Below are 22982 nucleotides of genomic sequence, written 5' to 3' on the forward strand. Positions count from 1 at the left end.
GAAGGGAGAGAGGCTGGGAAAGGCGGAGGGTGTTCCGGATGCATTAGAGTTTCCAATTTCTCGCGGGCAAGCGGGGGATCTTCCTTTTGGATATCCACCCCTTCCCCCGCCAGGGTTGTTTTCGCATGAGGCGGAGGACCCACCTGATCATGTCCCACCTGCAGCGGTAGTGGCGCGGGTGGTGGCGGCAGCCCCCCCGCCAGCGAGTGGTACAATCACGGGTCCTAGTGCACCACCATTGTCTTTGATGGAGGTAGATCCGAATGAAAAAGAAAGTCACGTTAGAGGGCAGTTACAAGCGGACGCAGTTCCATTGCCAGACTCGGACGAGGAGGTCGTGTCGAAACCGGGACAGAATCAGATCACAGAGGTAGCGGAGGTTTTGGCAAAATTTAGAAATTTAGCAGCAAATATTGAACAGAAATTAATAGCAAAAAAGTGTGTCTTAGAGGGTGTTGATTTAAAACCTTCAGATGAAGGGGGAGCATTGTTAATTACTCCCGATGGACCGAGATGGCAACCATTAGACTATAAGTTAGTGAAGGAATGGCAGATGAGTTGTAGAGACAATGGACTGAATGGCCCAAGGACACGAGCTCTGCTAGATGTAATATATGCTCAACCGTTGTTACCATTTGACTCAAGACAGTTGGCGTGTGCAGCACTCACAGCACCTTTGATATGCCTTTGGGAGCAGGCATTTAAGGAGGAAGCAGAAGCAGTTGTGTTAGATGCTCTTACTCCAGGACACAATTTAGCAGGAGTCACTATGGAGCAGTTAGTAGAGACCGGACACCATGCGGCCCCTCAGAATCAGGCTGGATTGGGAGGTTGGGTGATAGTAGCTTCTTCAACTTGTGCTAGGAATGCGTTTGCAAAAATCGGGAAGTTTGAAAAGAAAAGCATACCGTATACAAAGGTTATTCAGAGAGTTAATGAACCATATCAGGATTTTTTAGAACGTTTACAAAAGGCGGTTGAGGTAGCGGATATACCGGACGAGGTTAAACTGGTTCTTGCAAAAGAGCTAGCTCGCACTCAGGCAAATGACCAAACAAAGCAAATTTTAATGCAGTTGCCAGCAAAAGCCTCAGTAGCAGATATGATTAAACGAGTATTGGAAGCAGAGGCTCAAACCGCAGTGACACCTGTGGTTGCAGCGGTTGCAGCTGTATTGCGTAATCGAACAAACAACTGCCCAGGGAAAAACATTTCTTGTTTTGGCTGTGGGGGAAGTGGCCATGTCAGAAGCCAGTGTCCTTCGGTGTCCAGAGCTAATCAGGGGAGGACTTTAAATTCAGAACAAAAGAGGAGTTGTTTTCGCTGTGGAAAAGTAGGACATCTAGCGAAACAATGTCGCATGACACGGAATGGGGAACAACTGGGAAACTACAGGGGCAGTCCCAGCACGGGGCGGGCGGGACTGCCGGGGAACAATCCGTCCCACCAAGTGTATCCAGTGGAGTGCCGAGAGTCACTGACGGTTGGACAACAAAAGGACGAATCCCTGCCCTGGAAGATGACCACCGACAGGCTTTAAAAACCACTACAGGGGTGTGGTTAGAGCAACCAACAACGGTAACATTGAAGGGAGGAGGATTGGGAAGGAGTGTGGGTGGAATCTTAGTGGGCCATGGGGCTCACAAATGGGGAGTCAATATTATTCCAGACATACACACTGAAACAAATGACATGATACAAGCTACTATAGTTCCCCTCACTGAAATACCAATGTATATTCCTGAAGATACTCCTATGGCCCACTTGGTATTAGGTATGTCAAGACGACCTACCCTTGACTGTATATTACAGCCAGTATGCGAGCGATGGGGACAGACCGTATGTCAAATTAGAGCCCTTTTAGACTCTGGGGCCGACGTCACAGTAATCCCACAGGAAGTCTGGCCAATAACATGGCCTTTGGAAGAGACCAGCATCTCAGTAACAGGGGTCGGTGGAAGTCGTGGTACCCAAAAAAGTCTCTTGCCAATTCAGATTCAGATAAAAGGAGAGAGTCAATCAACTGTTATCAAACCTTTTATTTTAAAGGGACTTCCTTTACCCCTGTTAGGGAGAGACACTATGCAGGGCCTATCGCTTCGCATAGTTTCTGACCCACAGTTAAACACTAATCTGCATATTTTGTATGGGGCGCTGGCCAATACCCATCAGCCATAGCCATGAATTGGAAGACCCAGCAGCCAGTGTGGGTTGATCAGTGGCCCCTTCCTCAAGAGAAATTGTCTCAGCTACAGCTATTAGTACAGCATGAAGTGGAAAAACGACATTTAGTCCCAACCACCAGTCCATGGAATTGTCCTGGTTTTGTCATCCAAAAGAAGTCAGGTGCCTGGCGTCTCTTGCATGACCTTAGGGCAGTCAATGCTGTTCTTGAAGACATGGGACCTTTGCAACCAGGCCTGCCCTGGCCGTCCATGTTACCCCAAGACTGGCCAGTCGTGGTAATTGACATAAAAGACTGTTTCTTTTCTATTCCACTCCATCCGGATGATCAACCCAAATTCACGATGATGATTCCAACAATCAACAATCAAGAACCAGTACAACGCTATCACTGGACGGTGTTACCACAGGGGATGAAAAATTCCCCAATTCTGTGTCAGTGGTTTGTTTCTCGCGCGTTGCGTCAGTTTCGAGATACACATCAGGATTGGGTCCTGTATCATTACATGGATGATATTTTGTTATGTGGGGAGGGAGATATTAACACAACCTTAGAATACCTGATTCAAGTTCTTAAGGAACATGGTTTAGAAATAGCACCTGAAAAGGTACAGAAAACTGCTCCAGTGAAATATTCGGGTACACTCATTCAGAGGCGGGCAGTCCAACCTCAAAAACTGCAAGTTGAACATCAAGTATCAACCCTACACGACCTACAACTGCTGGTTGGTAATCTGCAATGGTTAAGACAGTTTATTCCTATTACACACATGGAATTACAACCCTTGTTAGCAGATTTAGCAGGAACCCCAGATGTCGCAGCTCCTTGAACATTGACAAGTACACAAAAAGCTGTGTTACAGCAGATAGCTACTAAACTAGCTCACAGGAGTCTCAACCGTTATACCCCAGAAGTCACACTAGAATTACATATAACCATGCAACGAGAAGGAGCAAACGGACTGATATATCAATTTATTGATTCACGGGTATGCCCTCTGTTGTGGCTGTATACCAGTTATCCAAAGCAAGCCGCACCACAATTTTTAGTGGCATTAGCAGATGCGATCTCTTGAGGACGATGGCGAACGCAGCAGTTATCTGGGAGAGATCCTAAATTTATTTCAACATCTGTCAGTCCCCATAATTTTGAACAATTAATAATGTTTGATATGTGTTTGCAAGCAGCCTTAGCAGATTTCATGGGACAAATTATCCCAGCTAGGGGTGACCCTCTCATTAAAAGCCTTTTATCATCAACCTTTAAACCACAAACACCCATTTCAGAAAAACCACTCCAAAGCCTTACAGTGTTCACTGATGCCTCTGGAGCGACCCAACAGGCAGCTATGGCCTGGTTTTCTGACAATTGATGGCATACCAGAACTTGGAAAAGTCAAGGATCGGTTCAAATTTTAGAACTACATGTAGTATTAACTGCTTTAACTACTTGGCCTACCACCCCTTTAAACATTGTCACAGACAGTGAATATGTGTATAGATTAACACAACGATGTAAACAAAGTTTGCCAGGAGGGACTGGGCCTGCTCAGGAACTTCTGTCAGTTTTAGAAAAAAGACAAAGCCTTGTATTTTTTGCACACATTAATAGTCACACACAGATACCTGGCGCCTTAACGGAGGGAAATGCTCATGCAGACAAAGCAGCAGGAACGCTCATCCAATCAGTAGGTATTCCCATTTTACAGCAAGCCAAACTTTCTCATGATTTTTTTCATCAAGGGGCAAGGGCACTAGCAAAGCAATTTCGACTACCCTTGCCTGATGCTCGAGCAGTGGTTGCTTCTTGTCCACACTGTCGTCAAACTAACTCCTGGACATGGGGAATTAACCCTCGAGGTCTACAACCAAATCAAATTTGGCAACAAGACATTACTATCTATGAACCTTTTAAACCCCGGAAATATTTACATGTTACTGTAGATACCTGTAGCGGTTATATCTGTCCCACTGCTGAAACTAAGAGTAATGCGACGGCCACCATACGACATATTTGTCAAGCAATCAGTGTTTTGGGGGTCCCTCAAGAGATAAAAACAGATAATGGCCCCAACTATGTCAGTTCTCGAGTTCGCGAATTTTTGAACAAATGGGGCATCACACATACAACCGGAATACCCTACAATTCCACAGGTCAAGCAATAGTTGAGCGAGCCCATCAAACCCTGAAGATGCAGTGAGATTGCCTTAGGGAGGGGGAGAAGGTACCTGTAACCTGCCAAAATGAACTGTTAGCCAAGGCCTGCTTGGTACTAAATCATATGCCACGGGGTAATTCAGACCCATCTCAGCATCACACTGCGGCACAACGACATTTTTCTGCTACGTCATTGTCCGACCACGCACTAGGAGCGCCAGTTTGGTACCGAGATCCAGTCACAATGGAATGGCAAGCACTGGTACCCATTTTACAGTGGGGGCAAGGATACGCCTGTGTCCAGACAGACAGTGGACCCAGATGGGTGCCAGCCAAATGGATCCAACCAGATGTACAAGGGAAGTGATACCCCCAGGACTGCGAGGAGGACTATGTTCCATAGAGCAATTGAAAGCCTGGGCACCCACGGAAAAAGACTTAGTTAACATGACACATCGAGAAAGAAGAAGTGTGCAGATGGTGAAGTTGGATGGTTCCTGTGATCCCACAACTCATCTACCCACCAATTTTCTATATTTGACGATTTCATCACTTACTCCAGTAGGACCTTGGGTAAACAGAATGAATATACAAGCTTTAGCCTGCCTGATTTTAAAACAAGGAAACGCCACTGCTTGAGCCATCAATGAATTAGCAAATCTTCAAGAAACGACTATGAATCAATTGCAGGTATTAGTTCCACCCATAGATTTTTTATTGGCCCAATTTGATGTAGGGTGTAAGCAGAACAACACTGTTTTTCCAGAATTTTGTTGTTTAGACTTTAAAAACAACACCAACACACTGAGAACCATCAGACAAGCCGAGATCATTCAACAGCTCCAAGACGCCATAAAAGTAGTAGGTCTTCCAGACATTCCTGGAGATTAGTTTGGCTGGTTGAAAAAATGGGGTCTTTCCATAGTTGGGGGTCTGTGTGTTTTGGCTGTTGTCTGTATGATCATTCCCTATGCTCTAGCGCTTTTGAAAAATATTCTAGATAGAATAGTTAAGCAAACTATGCAAGCCTACATATTGTACTCACCTGTTGTAAATGAAGTTTAGCTCAATTGTGCTTAGGGATGGGGAATTGTGGGATAATTAGAAAAATAGACACATAGTGACACATCGACACAATGGGACTCTTCAATCTGTGAGTCAGAGGCCTCTGCAAGCAGCAGGCCTCAAGGACGTAGCGAAGATTAACTATTGCTACAAAGTTTGATGAAATAAGCACAAAAAGCTGAACAAGTTGGGCCTACGTGACTGAAAGCAGGACACCAGGCAAGACACAGACAGGAGGAATCATTCGCGTGATCAGAAGACCTTATCCAATCAAACTGTTGCTTTAGGCGCATGAACAACACATGTTAACCAATCAGTAGATGGCTTGCGCATGGTTATGGTCTATAACCGAATGTTATGCAGCAAATAAACGGAGAAATCGCTTGATCCACAGTATCTGTGTTGGTCTGTTTCTCCCCAGGGCGAGTCCCTGGCGATGCGTCGTTTCTCCTAGATTGTCGCGACGGGAAAGCGCAACAAGTGGAGGAGGGGAAGAGGCTCCCTTTGCAACTTTGTCAGAGAGGGACTGAGGAGAGGCATGGTGGAAAGCAAGAAGGAATCGCCAATCAGTACATATTACTGCACAAACAACATATTAGACCAGCTATCTCTGTAGCAAATTCACAAGGAAAATATTATTTTTTAAAGGTTACTTGTCCTGAGGGAGACTTATTAGGAATATTTGCCAAATGGAAATGCACGGTTGAACCATACCCAAGCGCAGTGATGGAGATTGCTATTGCATTTGTTGGCAGTTTCATTCCTGCAATGGCCAGATGCCCAAGCGAAACTTCACACAGGGACATAATTCTTACAGCAACGTTGTCACTTAATATTGCAGAGTGACCAGTGGTCTCATAAAGACAGGCAAAAAGTGCTGACTTTTAGAAAGGCTGTTGATTCTTCCAGCAGCCATTTCTTCATGGCTCTGCATAAAATGTTAATGCCATGACATTTGTCAAAGGTTTAAATCATCCTAATGAAAAAGAAAGAGTTACTGCACTAATTCATCCCAGCATGTTCCACTGCAGATCTTTTATCAGTGGTTTTAAGATAATGTAATTATAACAAGAAAAAATCTCTTCCAGTGAGATTTAACCAGATGCAGTTTTATCTGTTTATTTAAGAACTTGTGTCATCCCATCACATTATCTGAACTCAGACCCACCATTTAGAAACAGAAATTAGTTGTATTTCTTTCACAGATCTTTTTTACCTTAGCATGTAGGTGAAATATTTCAGAATTACTTCAGTGGGGGGAGAGTCAATGATAACAAGATTATCCCTAACTATTCAGAGAGCTCCTCAAACCACTAAAAAAACTATAGTGGGCTGGAAAAGGACATTCTGGCATGATTTGCGATAGCTTATTTTCATGCAGGGTATGATGAAGCAGAACCCAGTGCATCTGGGTAAATAAAGGAACAAAGCCTGAAAGAGGAAGAGCTAATAAGGCGCAGTTTTTCTCAGTCTCTCTGAACTTGCACAAAATTTCCGGGTAATGAATGCCTTGGCACTGGCAAGTTAAACCGGATGCATTTCTGCTACTGTTTCAATGATGTGTAAGGTAATAGAAACTCTTGCATTACGTAAAAAAAAAAATGCACCTGAACTTTTTCTCCTTTTGAGTGAGAAAGAGGTGAACAGACCCCTCTGCCAAGATATTTCATGCAAAATTACTTTGCTATTAGTAAGGTTTGTATGTTTCTTTCTTCCCCCTTTTCTATGCAAAAATACACTTGGCACTGCTGACAAAAAACCATGGGAAACCCTGTTAAGAAGGTCACTATTTATCAAATAACAGCAACTGTTACAAAAGGTATTTACCAAAGCCTTTGGTATAACAAGTTCTTAACTGAAAACCATAAAAATCTGCAGAGGGAGAACAGACGAAGGCCCCTCCAAAATAAGACCATCACATTTTTACTCCCAGTCATCTAGGATCCTCCTGGTGAGTCTGCACACTTCCTATCTGTGAAGCTCCATGTCAAATAAAATGCACCAAGAAAAGCCAGCACCCCATAAATGTGTGGGTTTATGTGTTCATAAATGGGAGTCCCCAGGCTAGTTTTACACACACCTGGGTATGTGTGTGTGTGGGGGGGTATACACACATGAAGGTACATATACATGTATGTACAAATACATGTACATATATGCATACAAGAGAGTGTGTATGCAGCTAAAATTACAGTTATACATATTGCTGTATGTCATTATGAGTGCCAAATCTTCTTACAGAAATTTGCTGTAAGGGCTGCGAGGAGTGAGGAAATGACCACAAAATTGTTATATAGACTCGTAAAGGTGAATGTTTAATGAAACTGTCCCAGCAACCTACCAGAACACTTATAGGAAGAAAAGTACACTGGGCTACAGTAAGAGACAAGGGAGAACCTGACATACTAAATCAGTGTCCACGTCATGCCATTACACATTCAATGGGCACTAGTTTCTATTGGTGCCACTACTGCTGTAGGCATTGCCTTAGTAGGAAGGGATTCTTTCTACAGGGAACATGGAGTCAGTTAAATGGAGCACTGTGGAAACACATGCTCTGCTTTTCACTTGCAGAGTGCAGAAATTCAGCTTTCCAGAACAAGCGGATGTAAGGCAAGTACACCAAGCTGCACGTTGAGTGTGTGACAGAGTCAGCAGAGGAAATGGAGAAGGAAAGCAGATCACAGTGCTGCATTTAAGTCAGTTTGATCTGCCAATCCACACCTGAAAATCTGTGTCACTCTTTCTCATTCTGCCAGGCACGTTTCTGAAAAAACACATGGGTATGTCTCCACTCATCCTCCCACAGCTCCCATTGTTGATCTCCCTCTCACTTACCACTGGCAAACCCTAAATCTTACTTAGAAGATGAGATCTTTAATCTTGGACCAAGTGAAGCATCTTTTTTGATCTAAGACTTACAGTGGAAGAATTAAATTAAATCCCTGCCTGCCCTGACCTAGCTCCTAAATCTTACAAATTGCAAATGTTCCCTCTTGATTTACTTCCACGGCGTTTCTCAGAAAATAGATGATTTTATTTCCACAAACTTAATGGCCACCAACTTCACCCTTGGCATCTCTCAAGAGATTGTTTAGACTGACTTACACTGAAGGGGCAGGTTGACTGAGTAACACTGGTATAACGTCAATGAAAGACAGTAGTCGAGTGATGAACTATGAAGCAAACCCTTACCCTTGCCTGCTGTCTAAGTGAGAATAGTTTCTTGCTACTCTGCAAGACTTGCGTATTTAAGAAGCGCTGCTCTGCTGAGTTTTAACATCTTCTTGGTTTAATTTGCATAAGGATCACTGCTATCCCACAGCCTCATAGGAATTTCAAAGGCTTTGGCAGAGACTGAAATGAGTGCAAATGCCCTCATTTGCCCAAAGGCATTAAAGTCCTCACTCAGGGAATCCATACACCAGCCAAGCCAGGCCTGAAGCAAAGAACGTACCACTTAATACGTGCCTACACTCATGCTGCAGCTACTAATGCCACACGACTCTGGCCATGAGAGAGCCCTATGGAGAGAAACGGCAGCTATGTGGACGTTATTCATGGTTTTCCGTCTCTGACAGCACACTGCCAAGTGAGTTTTGTAAAGCCTGAGGCTGGGAACAGCTTCTTCCTGAGAGTCTGTAAGGCAACGCTCAGGTGCTGTGAACTCAAGTAGTTAGATGTTTATAGGCACGGAAACTAACTTTTTGTCAGACTGAATTTAGATTTAACACACTTCAGAGGGCTGCATCTGGTCAGCCAAATTGAGCCTTCTACCAATAAGAGAGCATACAGGCTGCAACTCCTCTTCTGAAGCAGCAGGGCTAAATGCAGATAGGTACTGCTAAGGCAGACAGATTCACAACAGAACAAAGTGTCTAAACAGGTGGATAAATCATGACAGCTTTTCAACAGGAGCCAAGTTTCCACTGTTGTTTTTTTTTAAATCATTTCTATGCACCATAAGCCACAGCCAGTTTAACCTGAGTGCAACCATTTGTATCAAGACGAGAGTGCCAAAGCCTGCAAAGAAGACTGAGCGAGCAAACCAGGCACAGGAAGGCACTGGGGAAACCCTCTGACCACAGCTGCATGGGAAGCCTCACTTCCAGCCTTGCAGCACCTTCTCTGAGCCCTGGTTTGGCACTCTCCTGACTTGGCAAAGCAGTTCGGTACCAGCTAAGAACCAACTTAATCCCACGTGATTCAACATGAGTTAGGCAGTGCAAAACTGAATTCTTCTAGCAGAGCTCACAGCTGCCTATGGCGCTCTGCGCCCTGCACACAGAGGACGTTAGCTTGCTCAAGCCAGAGAGTTTAACAAGACAACCTTTATTTCTGACCCTCCCCCATTGTCTTCTCCTAGAAGACAGCTCCCTTGGGATACACAGTGAGGAAATACCCTTCTAAAGACTGGTGATACCTCTCCTCCCATGTGCTTTTTTTTTAACAAATAGTTATAAAGCATCACTCTTTAAAAAGTAATAAGTAGCATAATAATAACAAACATAATAAAAATTATAAGGACAACTGGATGGGGAAGGAACAGAGATGCTATATCCTAGTTGCTAGATGATGCAGAGAGGTTAAGAAAGTTATCTAGATGAAGAATGAAGAAAAAAATCATTTAATTAGACCTTTTCTATGCTTTTGATATTGGAGATAAATCTCTATTACCAACAATCTTTGCCTGCAGAACAAATAGAAGATGCAGAAGAATATCTAGCAAAAGAAAATTGTTCACGTCCACATACAAAACTTGGGTTGAACTGTGAACAATCAAGTGCCAGAGCAACTTCCACGTGTGGGTGCTGGAACAGATTGCCGTTTCAGTGGAATTCAGTCACTGCTAGTCACATTTCAGTGTTGCCTAACATGCAAGACACAAAAATGCCTCAAGGAAACCTATCCTTATCTTATCTTGGTGGCAGAAAGTGAAGTGTATACAATCAAGATTAATCCAGTTGAAAAGGAAATGAATCAGTCAAAGGCTGGGTCTCCTCATCACCCAGGTACACTCTGTACCTGCAGGACATACAGAAGGCATGGACACACTACAGGTGCACAGTAACTCCAACACATCACACAGTGCAACAGGTACGAAGAGCTGCCTTAACTTTGAACATTTCTTGTGTTAGAGGCAACCCCTTACTGAAATCCAGATTTGCGCCCACAGCTGTCAGAAACCAGAGGGTACTCCTGCCCACAGCCTTCATTCTTTCTACTACACAACTCTGGTAAAAAAAAAAAAAAAAATAAAAGTCTTACGTATCAAGCTTGGGGATGCTTTAGACCTGAACTTGTGGTTTGTCCTATTTTAGTAGTTTCCTCACACTGGCTTTTCCGTCCAAAGCCTCCAGTGACAACTGGATAACTCCAACAATAAGTATTTTAAAGCTCCTGAAGCCTTCCCCTTTCTATTTTAATTATGTAGGCTGGGACATAACTGCCCTAAAATAATGACATGTGACATATCAAAGAATAGCTGTCAGCTCCTGCACGGGCCCTCTACTGAACAAAAATGATGAATAACGCAAAGCAATAAAAATAAAACAACTGCAGGGGCAGGCTATATCCAAACTGGTGAATCCAGAAGTGCAGCCCAGTTCCTGGGCGGGGGTGTAAGTCTCACCATTTCAAACCTTTTTGGGTTACAAAGCCTCCTGCCTGTGCATCAGGACCAATGCTGATTCAGGTGGGAAGGAAACCCATCTCTCCTTTCACCAGAGTGAAGCCTGTGTGACTGTGGAATGGGACCTCAGTTGCTCCACAGAAATAAACTGCGGTGCAGGTGCAACATAACCTCTTTTGGTTAGGAAACACTTGTAAAACACTTGTATAAACATTTGTAAATAAACATGGCAACACATTTGCAAATCAGTGTGTGTTGAAAGTAAAGGCAAAAGGGGTGGGTAAACCTCAGGGTTCTGCAGCTGAACAGCTCTAGTGTGGTCATAACTAATAGGCCAGAAATAGGCCAAATGTGTGCAATCTGTTACCTTCATCAGACTCATCTAAGCCTGAGTGACTGTTCCGCATTCATGGCTAGGAAATGAAAGGCCCGTGGCTGACAAGAAAAGCAGCCATTAGGGGAAGGGCCAATGTGTTCCAGTATGCAAGTGTTTATGCTAGAAGAGAACCTTTACAAGAGAAACATCTTCTGAAATCCCATTTGGGCCCCTTGCACAGATATGGAGTAGAACATTTGTTCATGGTAATACAAAATATGAGACCAATTAGCTCCCTACCACCGAACACTACAAAGTCTGCATTTCAGCAAAAGCACAGTTGCTTGTATGGGCCTGTTGGAATAGTACAGGTTTCTCTAACACTGTTTGTCTCAGCTGTCATTTTCTGCCTCAGTCATTTCATGGGAGAAGTCACCACCAACAGGAATAGCTGCTGAACTGCCATATCTTCTGCTGGATCTGCATGCATGGTGGATACACCAGCTAGAAACGAAACCAACAATTGCATCCAGAAGCCCAGGTCTCAACCAACTTGAAGTCCAGACAGGAGTCTTGCTGCACAGAATTCTTTTACATTTTAAACAAAGGGTCAGTCTGACTTCTGGCTCAGTCAGAAACTTAAGAGAACAAAGTCACCTTAGCTAGAAACGAGTACGCTGCTTCAGAGCTGGCATTCCCAACACCCTGGGAGATGTGTAGCATTGACTCTCTTCAGAAAAGCTGAATGGTTAAGAAGATCCAATATCCTTCCTGCTGGCTGAATACCGATATAAATTGATAGAGATATAACCTGGTCAACTTCAGCCCTCCTCTAGCGGGGAAGAAGAGGCGTCAGTAGCAATGAGCTTAAGTGAAAGCTGAAGAAAAGCCCGAACTTTAGATATGGATCTCCAGCTAGAAAAGTCAAAAGGAAGCACAAGACCAAAAAAAGATCTGACCTCCTTGGATTTGCATAAAAGACGCTACTACCAGTTTTGCAAATTCATACGGTAATTCTTGTAATCCAAGGCTTTTTAAGAGACCTGAGCTTTACCAAAAAACTGTGGGTTAAACTCTTCTCTGGTTTGGTGTTTCTATAACAGTAAGTTCATAAACCGATACTGTTCTGTTTATAAAACACTAAGTCTGCTAACATTTAACTAATTAACTCCTCTGTAATTCTTGTGTAAATGACAGCAGAAATATCCATTCTTTGAAATGAAGACAAACAGGCAAAATATTTCATTTTATCATGCACTGTGAAATCAGTGTCATCAAAAGCTTCTGTAACCTCAGGAACCGCTGAATCGCCTCACCTCTGTGGAACACAGCAAGCAGGCTATTTTTTAGGTTTGAGTAAGTTGTAGGCTAAGTTTGCATGGTGCTTATGTCCCAAAGAAAGTACAGAGGCAGTTCAGAACATCTACTAACTGCAAGGCAAGAAACAGTGTCAGATGAAGCACTTGGCAGCCATGCTTGAGTTACAAGTACACAGCAGGCTTAAGCAGTGACAACAACAGGAACTAACAGTCCAGGAGCACATTCTTTTCTGGCAACATTAATGTTGCCCAGTTAAAATAAATAACTTTTATTTTTGGAGTCACTAGCTCAGCTAGTAACTCTACATGCCTTGACTGTCATCTGTCTCAACTTCTGTAAGGCCTTTGACATGGTCGCCCACAACATCCTTCCCTCTAAATTGCAGAGATACGGATTTGATGGATGGACTGTTGTGTGGATGAGGAATTGGTTGGATGGTCGCATCCAGAGGGTAGTGGTCAACAGCTCAATGTGCAGATGGAGATGGGTGAGGAGTGGTGTCCCTCAGGGGTCCGTATTGGGACCAGTACTGTTTAACATCTTCATCAATGACTTAGTGGGATCTAGCGCACCCTCAGCAAGTTGGCAGATGACACCAAGCTGAGCGATGCGGTTGACGCGCCTGAGGGACGGGAGGCCATCCAGAGGAACCTGGACAAGATCGAGAAGTGGGCCCACGTGAACCTCATGAGGTTCAACAAGGCCAAGGGCAAGGTCCTGCACATGGGTCAGGGCAACCCCCAGCATCGACACAGGCTGGGGGATGAAGGGATTGAGAGCAGCCCTGCGGAGAAGGCCTTGGGGGTACTGGTGGATGAAAAGCTGGACATGTGATGACAATATGTGCTTGCAGCCCAGAAAGCAAACCATATCCTGGGCTGCATCAAAAGAAGCATGGCCAGTGGGTTGAGGGAGGTGATTCTGCCCCCTTACTCCGCTCTGGTGAGTTCCCGCCTGGAGTCCTGCATCCAGCTCTGGAGTCCTCAGCACAAGAAAGACATGGACCTGCTAGAGTAGGTCCAGAAGAGGGCCACAAAAATGATCAGAGGGATGGAACACCTCTCCTAGGAAAAAAGGCTGAGAGAGTTGGGGTTGTTCAGCCTGGAGAAAAGAAGGCTCTGGAGAGACCTTCTTGCGACCTTTCAGTACTTAAAGGGGGCTTATAAGAAAGATGGGAACAAACTTTTTAGTAGCACCTGTAGCAACAGGACAAGGGGGTAAGGTAGATTTAGATTGAACACAAGGAAGAAATTCTTTACAATGAGGGTGGTGAAACACTGGAACAGGTTGCCCAGGGAGGCGGTAGGTGCCCCATCCCTGGCAACATTCAAAGTCAGGTTGGACAGGGTTCTGAGCAACCTGGTCTAGTGGAAGGTGTCCCTGCTCATTGCAGGGGGGTTAGACAAGATGACCTTTAAAGGTCCCTTCCAACCCAAACTATTCCATGATTCTGTGACAGTCTGCCTTGACTTGGGAGACTTATCTCCAGCAGTATCTTCAAAATTTCTGCTCTCAAACTTGAGGAAAACTTCTAGGTATTTTCTAACGGGGTAACTTACATAACAGCGTTGTTATGTTTTATATTGGCTTGGGCAATAGGATCCGAGACAGCTTACCCACTGTTTTTGCCAGTAAACCTCCATTAAGCCAGTAACCAACCAAATTCTTTACACGCCTTTTCTTGTTGCTAAACAAAGGGAAAGGATACTGCAGTCTGGTGAAAAAGCTGGAATCCGGGGTAGGTCATTCATTGGCCCTGCTCCCATTTACTACAGTGGCAAAAGAGGAGATAAATTAAGTATAGCTTCTTATGGTCTTGACTTTCCCCAGCTTACTATCACTATCACTTATTTAATGCTGGCTGTAATTTAGCACCAGAAATCTCATGCATGGGAATCACAGAAGGATAAATGCTTCCTTCTGTCTGCAAGCTGCATTTTCAGATTCTAGAAAGTATTTGTTCCTACTTCACTTTATATTCCAAAGCTTCTTGAGGAAAAGCATGGTTAGCTGTAATCTCACCTTGGATGTAGCAAGGGCTCATGGAACTTTTGTTGACATTTTGATCAAAAAACCTCTGGCTCAACATTTTCCAGCAAGTTGGGGTGTAAGCTACATGAAAAGTCTGATTTTAAAAGGGTATTCAAGTCATCCTTCCAAGACGACATAGCTGCCAAGGACAGCATGGCAAAACAGCTACCCCAAAATGAATGCATGATTTTTGCCAGGGTTGGTACGATTTACAGCATGAGATTCCCAGCCAAGCTTGCCAGTCCTTGGAGCTGTGGAGGCTCAGCAAGCCTCTCATCCCCCAGAGACCACGCAGGTGCCGGTTCATAGCTCATCTCTTTCTTATTCCTACACTGTTTTCATCTATACAGTACAAAACACTGCGTAATATTTAATTAGAATGATATTACTACAGTAGCATTTGGATGCTAAGGCTCTTTCTTAATTGACTTGGTGTCTAGTGACCTTTAACTGTTTTTTTAAGTCCTGAAGTGCATCTCATTACCGAAAGACAGAAGGAAATGGAGGGGAAACCATTAGAGAAACTGAAGAAGGGCTTGAGGAAGACATTAACAACATGCACATGAATTTGACAGTTCTTAAAACACCCACTGGAAAAACAGGTGAGACATTTTGTTTATTGCTGACTATTTATACTGTTGCTATTGCAGCTGGACTCAAGAACTCCTGAAAACTATTGAGGGTTTTCAGAAGCCACGGTAAGCATTTTCTTCTTTAAAGACAATCCCACTTGATTTCTTCTGAAGAATGAATTAAGTGGAGTGGGCTCGCTTAGTGTTATGCAATTTTGCCTTCTGATTATGTGCCTGAAAAAAGGTAGGCCTTTAAAAATAGGTAGTCTAAGGCCGAGGTTGGCCTTTCTTCCCTACGTGGAACGTGTCTGAGTCTCAAAAAGCACACTAAAAGAAAGCTAATAATATGGTTTGACCCAGAGCATGTGCATCTCTCATGCCTTTTGTTTGCCATACAGAGAGATACTACCACAGTTCCCTCTCCATCTGTACATTTGCCATGGCAGGGAGAGGCTTTCATTTAGCAATTAGAGCAGGGATGTTTGTCTTGCACTCTCAGCTCTGTTACTGACTCATTAATAAGTTGTTTCCACATCATACACGTATCTGTGTTGCAAAAGGTATCTTCATCTTCTATAAAATGTTAAAAAAAACATAACTGGACTGAGCTACATTGGAATTCTGCACATCTCACATTAAAATTCATCTTATCATTGTCTTCAGAGAAATGTTGAAGTATACAGAAGTAGGTTTTATCATGGTCTTTAGAAGATTAGGAAACAGAAATGCCTAGCTTTTACCATCAGGACTTGAAAAAAAATGCAACAGACAGCATCAATCAGCTACTGAAAGTTGGATGGTGAATTTAACCACAGCATAAAGTAAGTAAGGTTTAAATTTTGTCTGGCAAGTTTCAGAAACTGCAGGATGGCTTACTCAAGAGTAGTAATTTTATCTGTTGTAGGTAGAGGAGCTTCAATTTTCTTGCCAGAGGAACCTACATACTTCTAGTGTACGTTACTACAGTTCAAGAATCCTGTTGCCTGAAGTGCATTTATTTTGCAAATCAAAACCTCAGGGAAGAATAAAAATAGCCAGCCTTCATGAGTGGAGCTAGAACAACACAGTCATTAAAGTAATGCACTATTATACATAGTGACACTTCTGATGACATTTGTTCCAAAATCCCCAAAGAATTTACCTGCTTCCACCAAAAGATAAGAATAAGATTTCTATATAGCCTCCTCTGAGTTTCTTTTATCTTCCACAGGAGAATTCCACATTGGCTATTAATTGTTGCCTGCAACATAAACATTTCACAGTTTTTAATGAATTACTGCTTTAATTTATGCATCGTTTTTAGAATACTCCTCTATACTTCTCTCTCATTTCTTTTACAGTCAAAACAAGGCGGGGGGGGCATTTATACTCTGTAGGCACGAGCGCTTCTATACTAATATTTACTCATAAACGTAATATGATTTATATAAGAGGGATAGTCTTACGTATTCCAGGTCAATTATAGAAGAATGTCAGAAAATGGCATACCAGTCTTTTCTGTGTATAAGATTACACACAAGAGTCACACCAATGCCATGTGAAAAGCTTGTCTAAAGAGCCTTCCTGTCAACCAAAAATAGCTTCGCACTTATCATCCTTGTACACAGCCAATTCTCGGAGCCGAGAAAAAAAATCCCCAATACACGATTAGAGAACCGTCTTTCATTTTGCATGAGGTTTAGAAATGTATTTGGGGAACAAAACTTGAATGAAAATCTTGCACAGCTCTTGACATAAGTAGGGCAGCTTTAATAAAATGATACAGTGAACATGAGGCCCTGTGCCAAAATCTTGACGTGAAAAGGCTAAAAATGTCACCTTCTTCCTCTTCATCAGAGAGTTATAATTTCACAGCTACACTTCCAGTTTTTAAACCAGGGAGTCACTCTCTCCCAACCTTTTCTGAATTTGATTAATAGACTAACAAAAGTTTAAAAGGTAGGACTGGAGATACTCAGCTCATGGGCAGCACAGTATTTAAAAATAGCTGTAGGTCGGGGAATTTTGCGGAGGTAAGGGAGGGGAAGAATAAGGTCTGATCCTGCATCCAGAAAACAAGTGGGAATATTGTCATTTGCTTAGTTAAAATACACAATCAAATCATTACATGACACTTCTAAAGAGTGCCAGTGTATTCACAACAAAACATGTTGACCTTAACAACAACAGCAGAAGCATAAAGGTAATTATAACTGTGGTTTGCTTCAAGATTAGCTTGTGTGACAACTTCACTAGAGCCACATTCTTCACAAATTCACATGCACCCAGTATGCAGACGAGGTCCATCAGACAGCAGAAAATGATCTGTCCCTGTGTTCAGTGAATCTCAGTTCAAAGAACTCGTGGTATGAAGCTTGCAGGCTCAAGCCCCACTCAGAAGCAGTTTTGGAAAAGGCATGCTCACTTTTATAAAGCTAGGCAGTTGCACGTGAGTTTTGAGACTCAGGCTCAAGGAAAAGTTGCTTCCTAGAAAAATCAGGAAGTTCTTTCCATTTGCAAGAGCAACCACAAAAGCTACGTGTTGGCATCTCGGTTTGTTGTATGGGTCACGTTCAGGTTTGTCTCCACATTCAGAAAGCACTGAAGACTTGTCTTCCCCACCTCCAGAGCCTGAAACACTTAGCAAATACTCTGAGCTCATCACACCTTGAACAGAAATCCTCTTGGAATAAAAATACATCCTCTCTCCTCATAAATCAATAGAACAGAGATCACAAGAGCTAACACTGCATCAGCGTTTTAGGAAGAGACCAGAACTGGTCTAGTAGCAATGATCATGCATTTTGTTTATCAGTGTTGACAGCCTGTTCCAAGAAGGAGGCTAGTGGAGCCGGTTGACTTGTTTCTTTCTGTTGTCTTCCCAGTCACTCCATATTCCCAAAGCTATTTATACCAACACCCAAGAGAGCTGAAATACTGGAACTAAGTTACTATGTTCCTTCAGTCCCAATCTCTTCATTGAACTTAGAAAAGAAAAGCAATTACTTTCTTCAAATGCTGATAAACATCTGTGTCATAAAACCTAATGCCATCGTGGGTACAACTGCAATTCATGACAACAGTTCTCCAGCCTCTTCATCCTCATTAAGACAACTGGAAGGCAAGAACAGCTGGACTCTACGTGGCTCTCATTCACGGCTAGGTAGCTTGGGTGGCACTATCCCATTTTGAAAGCTACTGAAAATAGGAACATTTCAGAACAGATCAAAGGATTGGCACAAACTCCTGAATGTGTTCCTCTGAAGATGGATTCACAGACTGCTTCAAACCATATGACCCCACACAGGATTATACGAAACCACCTTGTTTCCAGTCTGTATGGTGTTACGCTTAATAAGATGATGAGAAGCAGACTGTAAAACCATTATCTACTTCTGGTATAATCTAATTAAGGGTGAAGGTTTGTGTGCAGTATCTGCAAACCTAGCTGTATACTCATAATGTACTTTAGTCAGTGACTGAATTAGTCAAATCATCTCTGCCTTTGGGAAATTCATTCTTACATACTCAGAAACTCTGTAGATAAAAGAAGGTAAAACTCTTCTTCTTGTTTATTAACTGAAATTAGCAGAAGGACTAGTTAACAGCACTTAGCTGTGTACCTTGACGCTCCTTACCGTTCTAACAACTCCAGATTACACTTAAAGATTCTTTTAACTCATTAAGAATAAAACTGAAAACAAAAATCCTAGAGTAAATTCATTTCTTGTTTGGTGCCTTTGAATATTTCTTTTATTGTGCATAAGCCACATTGATTTTTTTGTTATGGTTCTTAAGCTGAGAATAGGAATTCTTGAACAATCGGTTCATATAGCTACCACTGATACTATTGTAATTTAACAACCTTAGGGCACTGTAACGTTATAACATTTTCAGTATCCACTTATTTAGCTTAACTTCATACAGAATATATATGTAACATTTTGGATCATTTATTTCTGTAGGGGTGCATATACTAAGTTGCCCTTTATTCATGAAAATGCAAGACCAGTCCTAGACCATTCCTGCAATGTCAAAAGTGCTCTTGGAAGACCTGCAGGAGGGATGGGGTGTGCACAGAACCAGAACTGGACAGTTTTGCCCTCACTTGGAGAAAAGAACGTCATGTGACTACAGGAAATTCTCTCTTGGGGCTCCTTTGCTATCGTTAGTCTTGGGGCTTAGCTTTCAGGGTTTACAACTGCACAGCACAGAACAAAATAAAAGCCTTATAATGCACAGTGTGGCATACCTTGCTTAAGCCATGAATTTTTCTGAGATTATTAGCACACCGTGGATGGTGTGATAACATGAAAGACCAAAGGTCAAAAGCAGAGTCACTTTAATCACCCAGAAGGTATCCTGATTCCCCGGAGGTGCATCTCCTGGTCTGTCTCATACTGCTCTGAAGCAGAATGGGCTCAGGCAAATACAGTTCAAGCTGAGCATTTACTAGGCATTAAGAGTGCTGCACCCTGCCTCCCCAGCTGCCAGGGAGCCAGCATTACTTATGACCACACTCCTAAGCTAAATCACAGCTTAATTACTTATATGAGCACTATAATAGACGTCTTTGAAGAATTAATTCAGTATTTAGCTGGAGCATCTGATACAATACGCCCACAAAAATCCATAACGCCTTCCAACGTCAGTATTACACCTCACTATATGCTATGACCATTTGGACTCCCACTACAGCGTCAGCTCCAGGACACCATTCTGTCCTTAATTACAGAACAGGAATCTCCACTTTCTTACAAGAATTGAGAGCGGCACACAGTCAGATTCACTCCTGTAGACAGCAGTGGAGCTTGGTCACTAGCTTGGCAGAACGCATCAGAACTTTAAATGTGCGAGTCCAAACTTTGTGATTGTCTTAAGATTTCATACTTTGTTGTCTCTGTGTATTTACCCAAACCAAATACCTAATTCTTCTGATAGCTATTTATGGTACCGTTATAAACAGAAACCTACATTTTAGACACGTTTGGACCACATCTGTAAAACAAGGCAGTGCAAGAACTTTCAATTTCTTGCATTTGAGAAGGCTGTTTTACATGTGGTCTGAATACACATTTTGAAGGTTTGTAAAAATGTGTTTAGTCCTATTCAAGAAGGCCAAGGTGACAGAACATTTTCCTCCATAGAGAGAACGTAACATTCCCCGATGGAGTCTATTACCCAAAGGCAAGAGACTTGAACCTTCAAACCTTGTGCTTTGCCCAAAGGATGCATCTAATCAAAGCAGGTTTTGCACAGGCACACTTAACTGGTAGATGTAGTCCAAAACACATCTCACGACAGCAGGATGCACGTGTAGCTCCTCAAGAATACACAGACTCCTCTGGCCCAAAACTATCCAGAGCACCTCTCACTTCTTCTGAGATGAGCAACGTGCAACAACAGTGTAACATAATTGCTAATTAATTTACTGCAGAAATCTTAGATAAAAACCACCTCATTGCCAATTTGTCAAATTTGGCAGTCCAATGTGTCAAAACAGAAGCCAGCTGTGCCTCCTCCTTGCAAGCCGAAAATTACCGATATACTCTCCGCAGCCCCTGTGGCTGCAAACAAATAATATGTTCACATGGTACGCTTCTCTGGGTGAAAGTTGCCAGGTACTGCTTACAGCTTAACATGCTGGTTTTTCTTGTCACTGTTCAGTGACTGCACTTCACTCACAACTTGACTCTCATGCTACTCATTTAAATACCACACAGGGTAGATTCCTAATGCAGTTTTGAGCAGGAAAGAAAAAAATGAGGTTGATAGGCAAAGAAACTAAAGCTTTCCTAGGAAAACTCCCCCAGCACGTCCTGCATGTACTGGGAATTGGTAAATTGGCAAACTGACTGGAGAATCAAACCCCGGCAGTTACTCGTGATGTTGCCAAATTTAAGCCAGGGTGAGTAACTGGACTACACTACAATACTCTCCATTATTCAAGGTCAGCTTTGGCTGCCTTTGAACCCCCTTACTTGGCTAACCCACTTAGATGCCATGTCAAAGCCTGTGGCCATCCTGGACCTGCGCAGTGTGAGTTGCAGCCCTGCTACACCAGCCAGTCCGTCAGTATCCCAGAGGACACTGGTCTCCACTGAGATAGCTGCCCTTGGAGAGAGGTTTGCACAAATGACATAAAGCAGCTAAAGCATCGCCTCAATTCTCTAAACCTCATGAGTGATTCAGCACTGGATGAAAAGTGACTGGTGTCCCTGTTTTCTGAAGAACACTCCTTCTGTACACAGCACAGTGAATCTATACCACTGACAACTCATTTTTAAGAGAAAGGATTATTCTCTGTCTGGTGGCATGCTGAGGCAGGAGCTTTGTTTTGCCAAGCCAGCAGGAACTGGAAGAATCCTTCCATTTTGAGTGAAGCAACAGAACAGGTCCCAGGAAATGTTATTTAACTGCCTGCGGAGGTCAGGTAAAGTTTTGCCCAAGCAGAGCTTATGCTGGCTACCACTGTGCTGAGCAGTTTGTATGTAACTGATGGGCTAGTGTCAAATGTTGTGTTGCTCAGACACACAACCTCTCCAAAAAATTCATTTATGCTGGCAGGACGGTAAATAACTTTTTCTTTTTCTCACTTACTTAATTGGATTCTAGTTACTCTCAGATACAAAAATATTTTCAGAACCTGTCCGTTAAGATTTGCCAGCAGAGGATGAACCTGTCATTTAAACCTCCAGTGCAATACATCTGTGTGCAGAAACCAAAACAGACCTCATGGCTCTATGCAGAAACAGCAGGAAGCAAGAGAGATGACATTCAGGAAATATGCCGTCCACCCGCTTTAGATACCGCAAATCCAGAAAAGTGCCAAATTTTGAAGGAACTGGCCTCTTGAATGCAGGTTGGTTTGCATGCTGTGGTATGGGCAGTTCAAGAACACAAGAATGACATATACTGCTTTGAACTTCACTATTTTACTCTAGTTCCAAATTTTCTCCCCCTCCCAGACTAAAGTGGGATAACTTTCTCCAGTTTTGGAGATGATTAGTTGGAGATGCCATTAACTGCACTTCACCTGCAATAGCTCGTGAAAGGGTGATGGCTCCTCGTGGGTAAATCTGCATCCCAGAAGCTAGCACTTGAGTGGACAGTGGTGGGATAAAACATGGCGGGATATCTGCACAGCACCGAACATCCACCAATTTTTCATTCCGTTCACTTTCGTACGCTGCTACGATTTCCAAGATGGAGGTTTTCCTCTTCTCTCTGTCTGTGCCATTGTCAGTGCCTTCCACTGCAGTGGCTCCTTCTGGTGGCTCCTAAGAAGAAGATCAGAACAAAAAATGAAACTGCCTTCTGCACCTCAACGTGGATGGGGAACACACACCTGCTTGTGGGCCACGTCGGCAGCGTTGCGCTACAGCCATTTCAAATCTCAACACGGCAACCATCTCCTTTCCTCCCTAGCAGCCTGGGTGCCTGCACAAACCGTCCTGGTAAAGCGGCATTCTGCTAGTAACCTCTTTTCCCTGGCACACGCTCCTGACATAATGAAATACCTGTCCTGAGGCAGGATCAGTGAGGAAGACACCAGGAGATACTTTGCATCCAATCACAGAAGAAAAGGTTTGCAAACTTGCCGTTTTCAAGCTGTCTGCTGAAAATCAGCAGGGGTCACCCAGACCAGGGTATTTCAGAGATTTTCACTGAAGCCCAGGAAACAACGCTAGCCTTCTGAAATGCCAGAACTGTGCATGAATACTT

The 22982-nt window shown here is 43.1% G+C and overlaps 1 protein-coding gene across 4 annotated transcripts in view; it reads right to left on the minus strand.

The window, feature by feature from the left end:
* LOC142026647 (uncharacterized) overlaps window positions 1-22982 on the minus strand; it is an 83725-nt gene that overhangs the window by 55167 nt on the left and 5576 nt on the right. For all 4 annotated transcript variants that reach the window (XM_075019852.1, XM_075019854.1, XM_075019851.1 and 1 more), the window contains exon 4: window positions 22294-22537. In XM_075019852.1, the coding sequence (XP_074875953.1) occupies window positions 22294-22537 (244 nt within the window). The remainder of the gene's footprint in view (window positions 1-22293; window positions 22538-22982) is intronic.

This window comes from Buteo buteo, chromosome Z (assembly GCF_964188355.1).
Source record: "Buteo buteo chromosome Z, bButBut1.hap1.1, whole genome shotgun sequence".
NCBI lineage: Eukaryota > Metazoa > Chordata > Aves > Accipitriformes > Accipitridae > Buteo > Buteo buteo.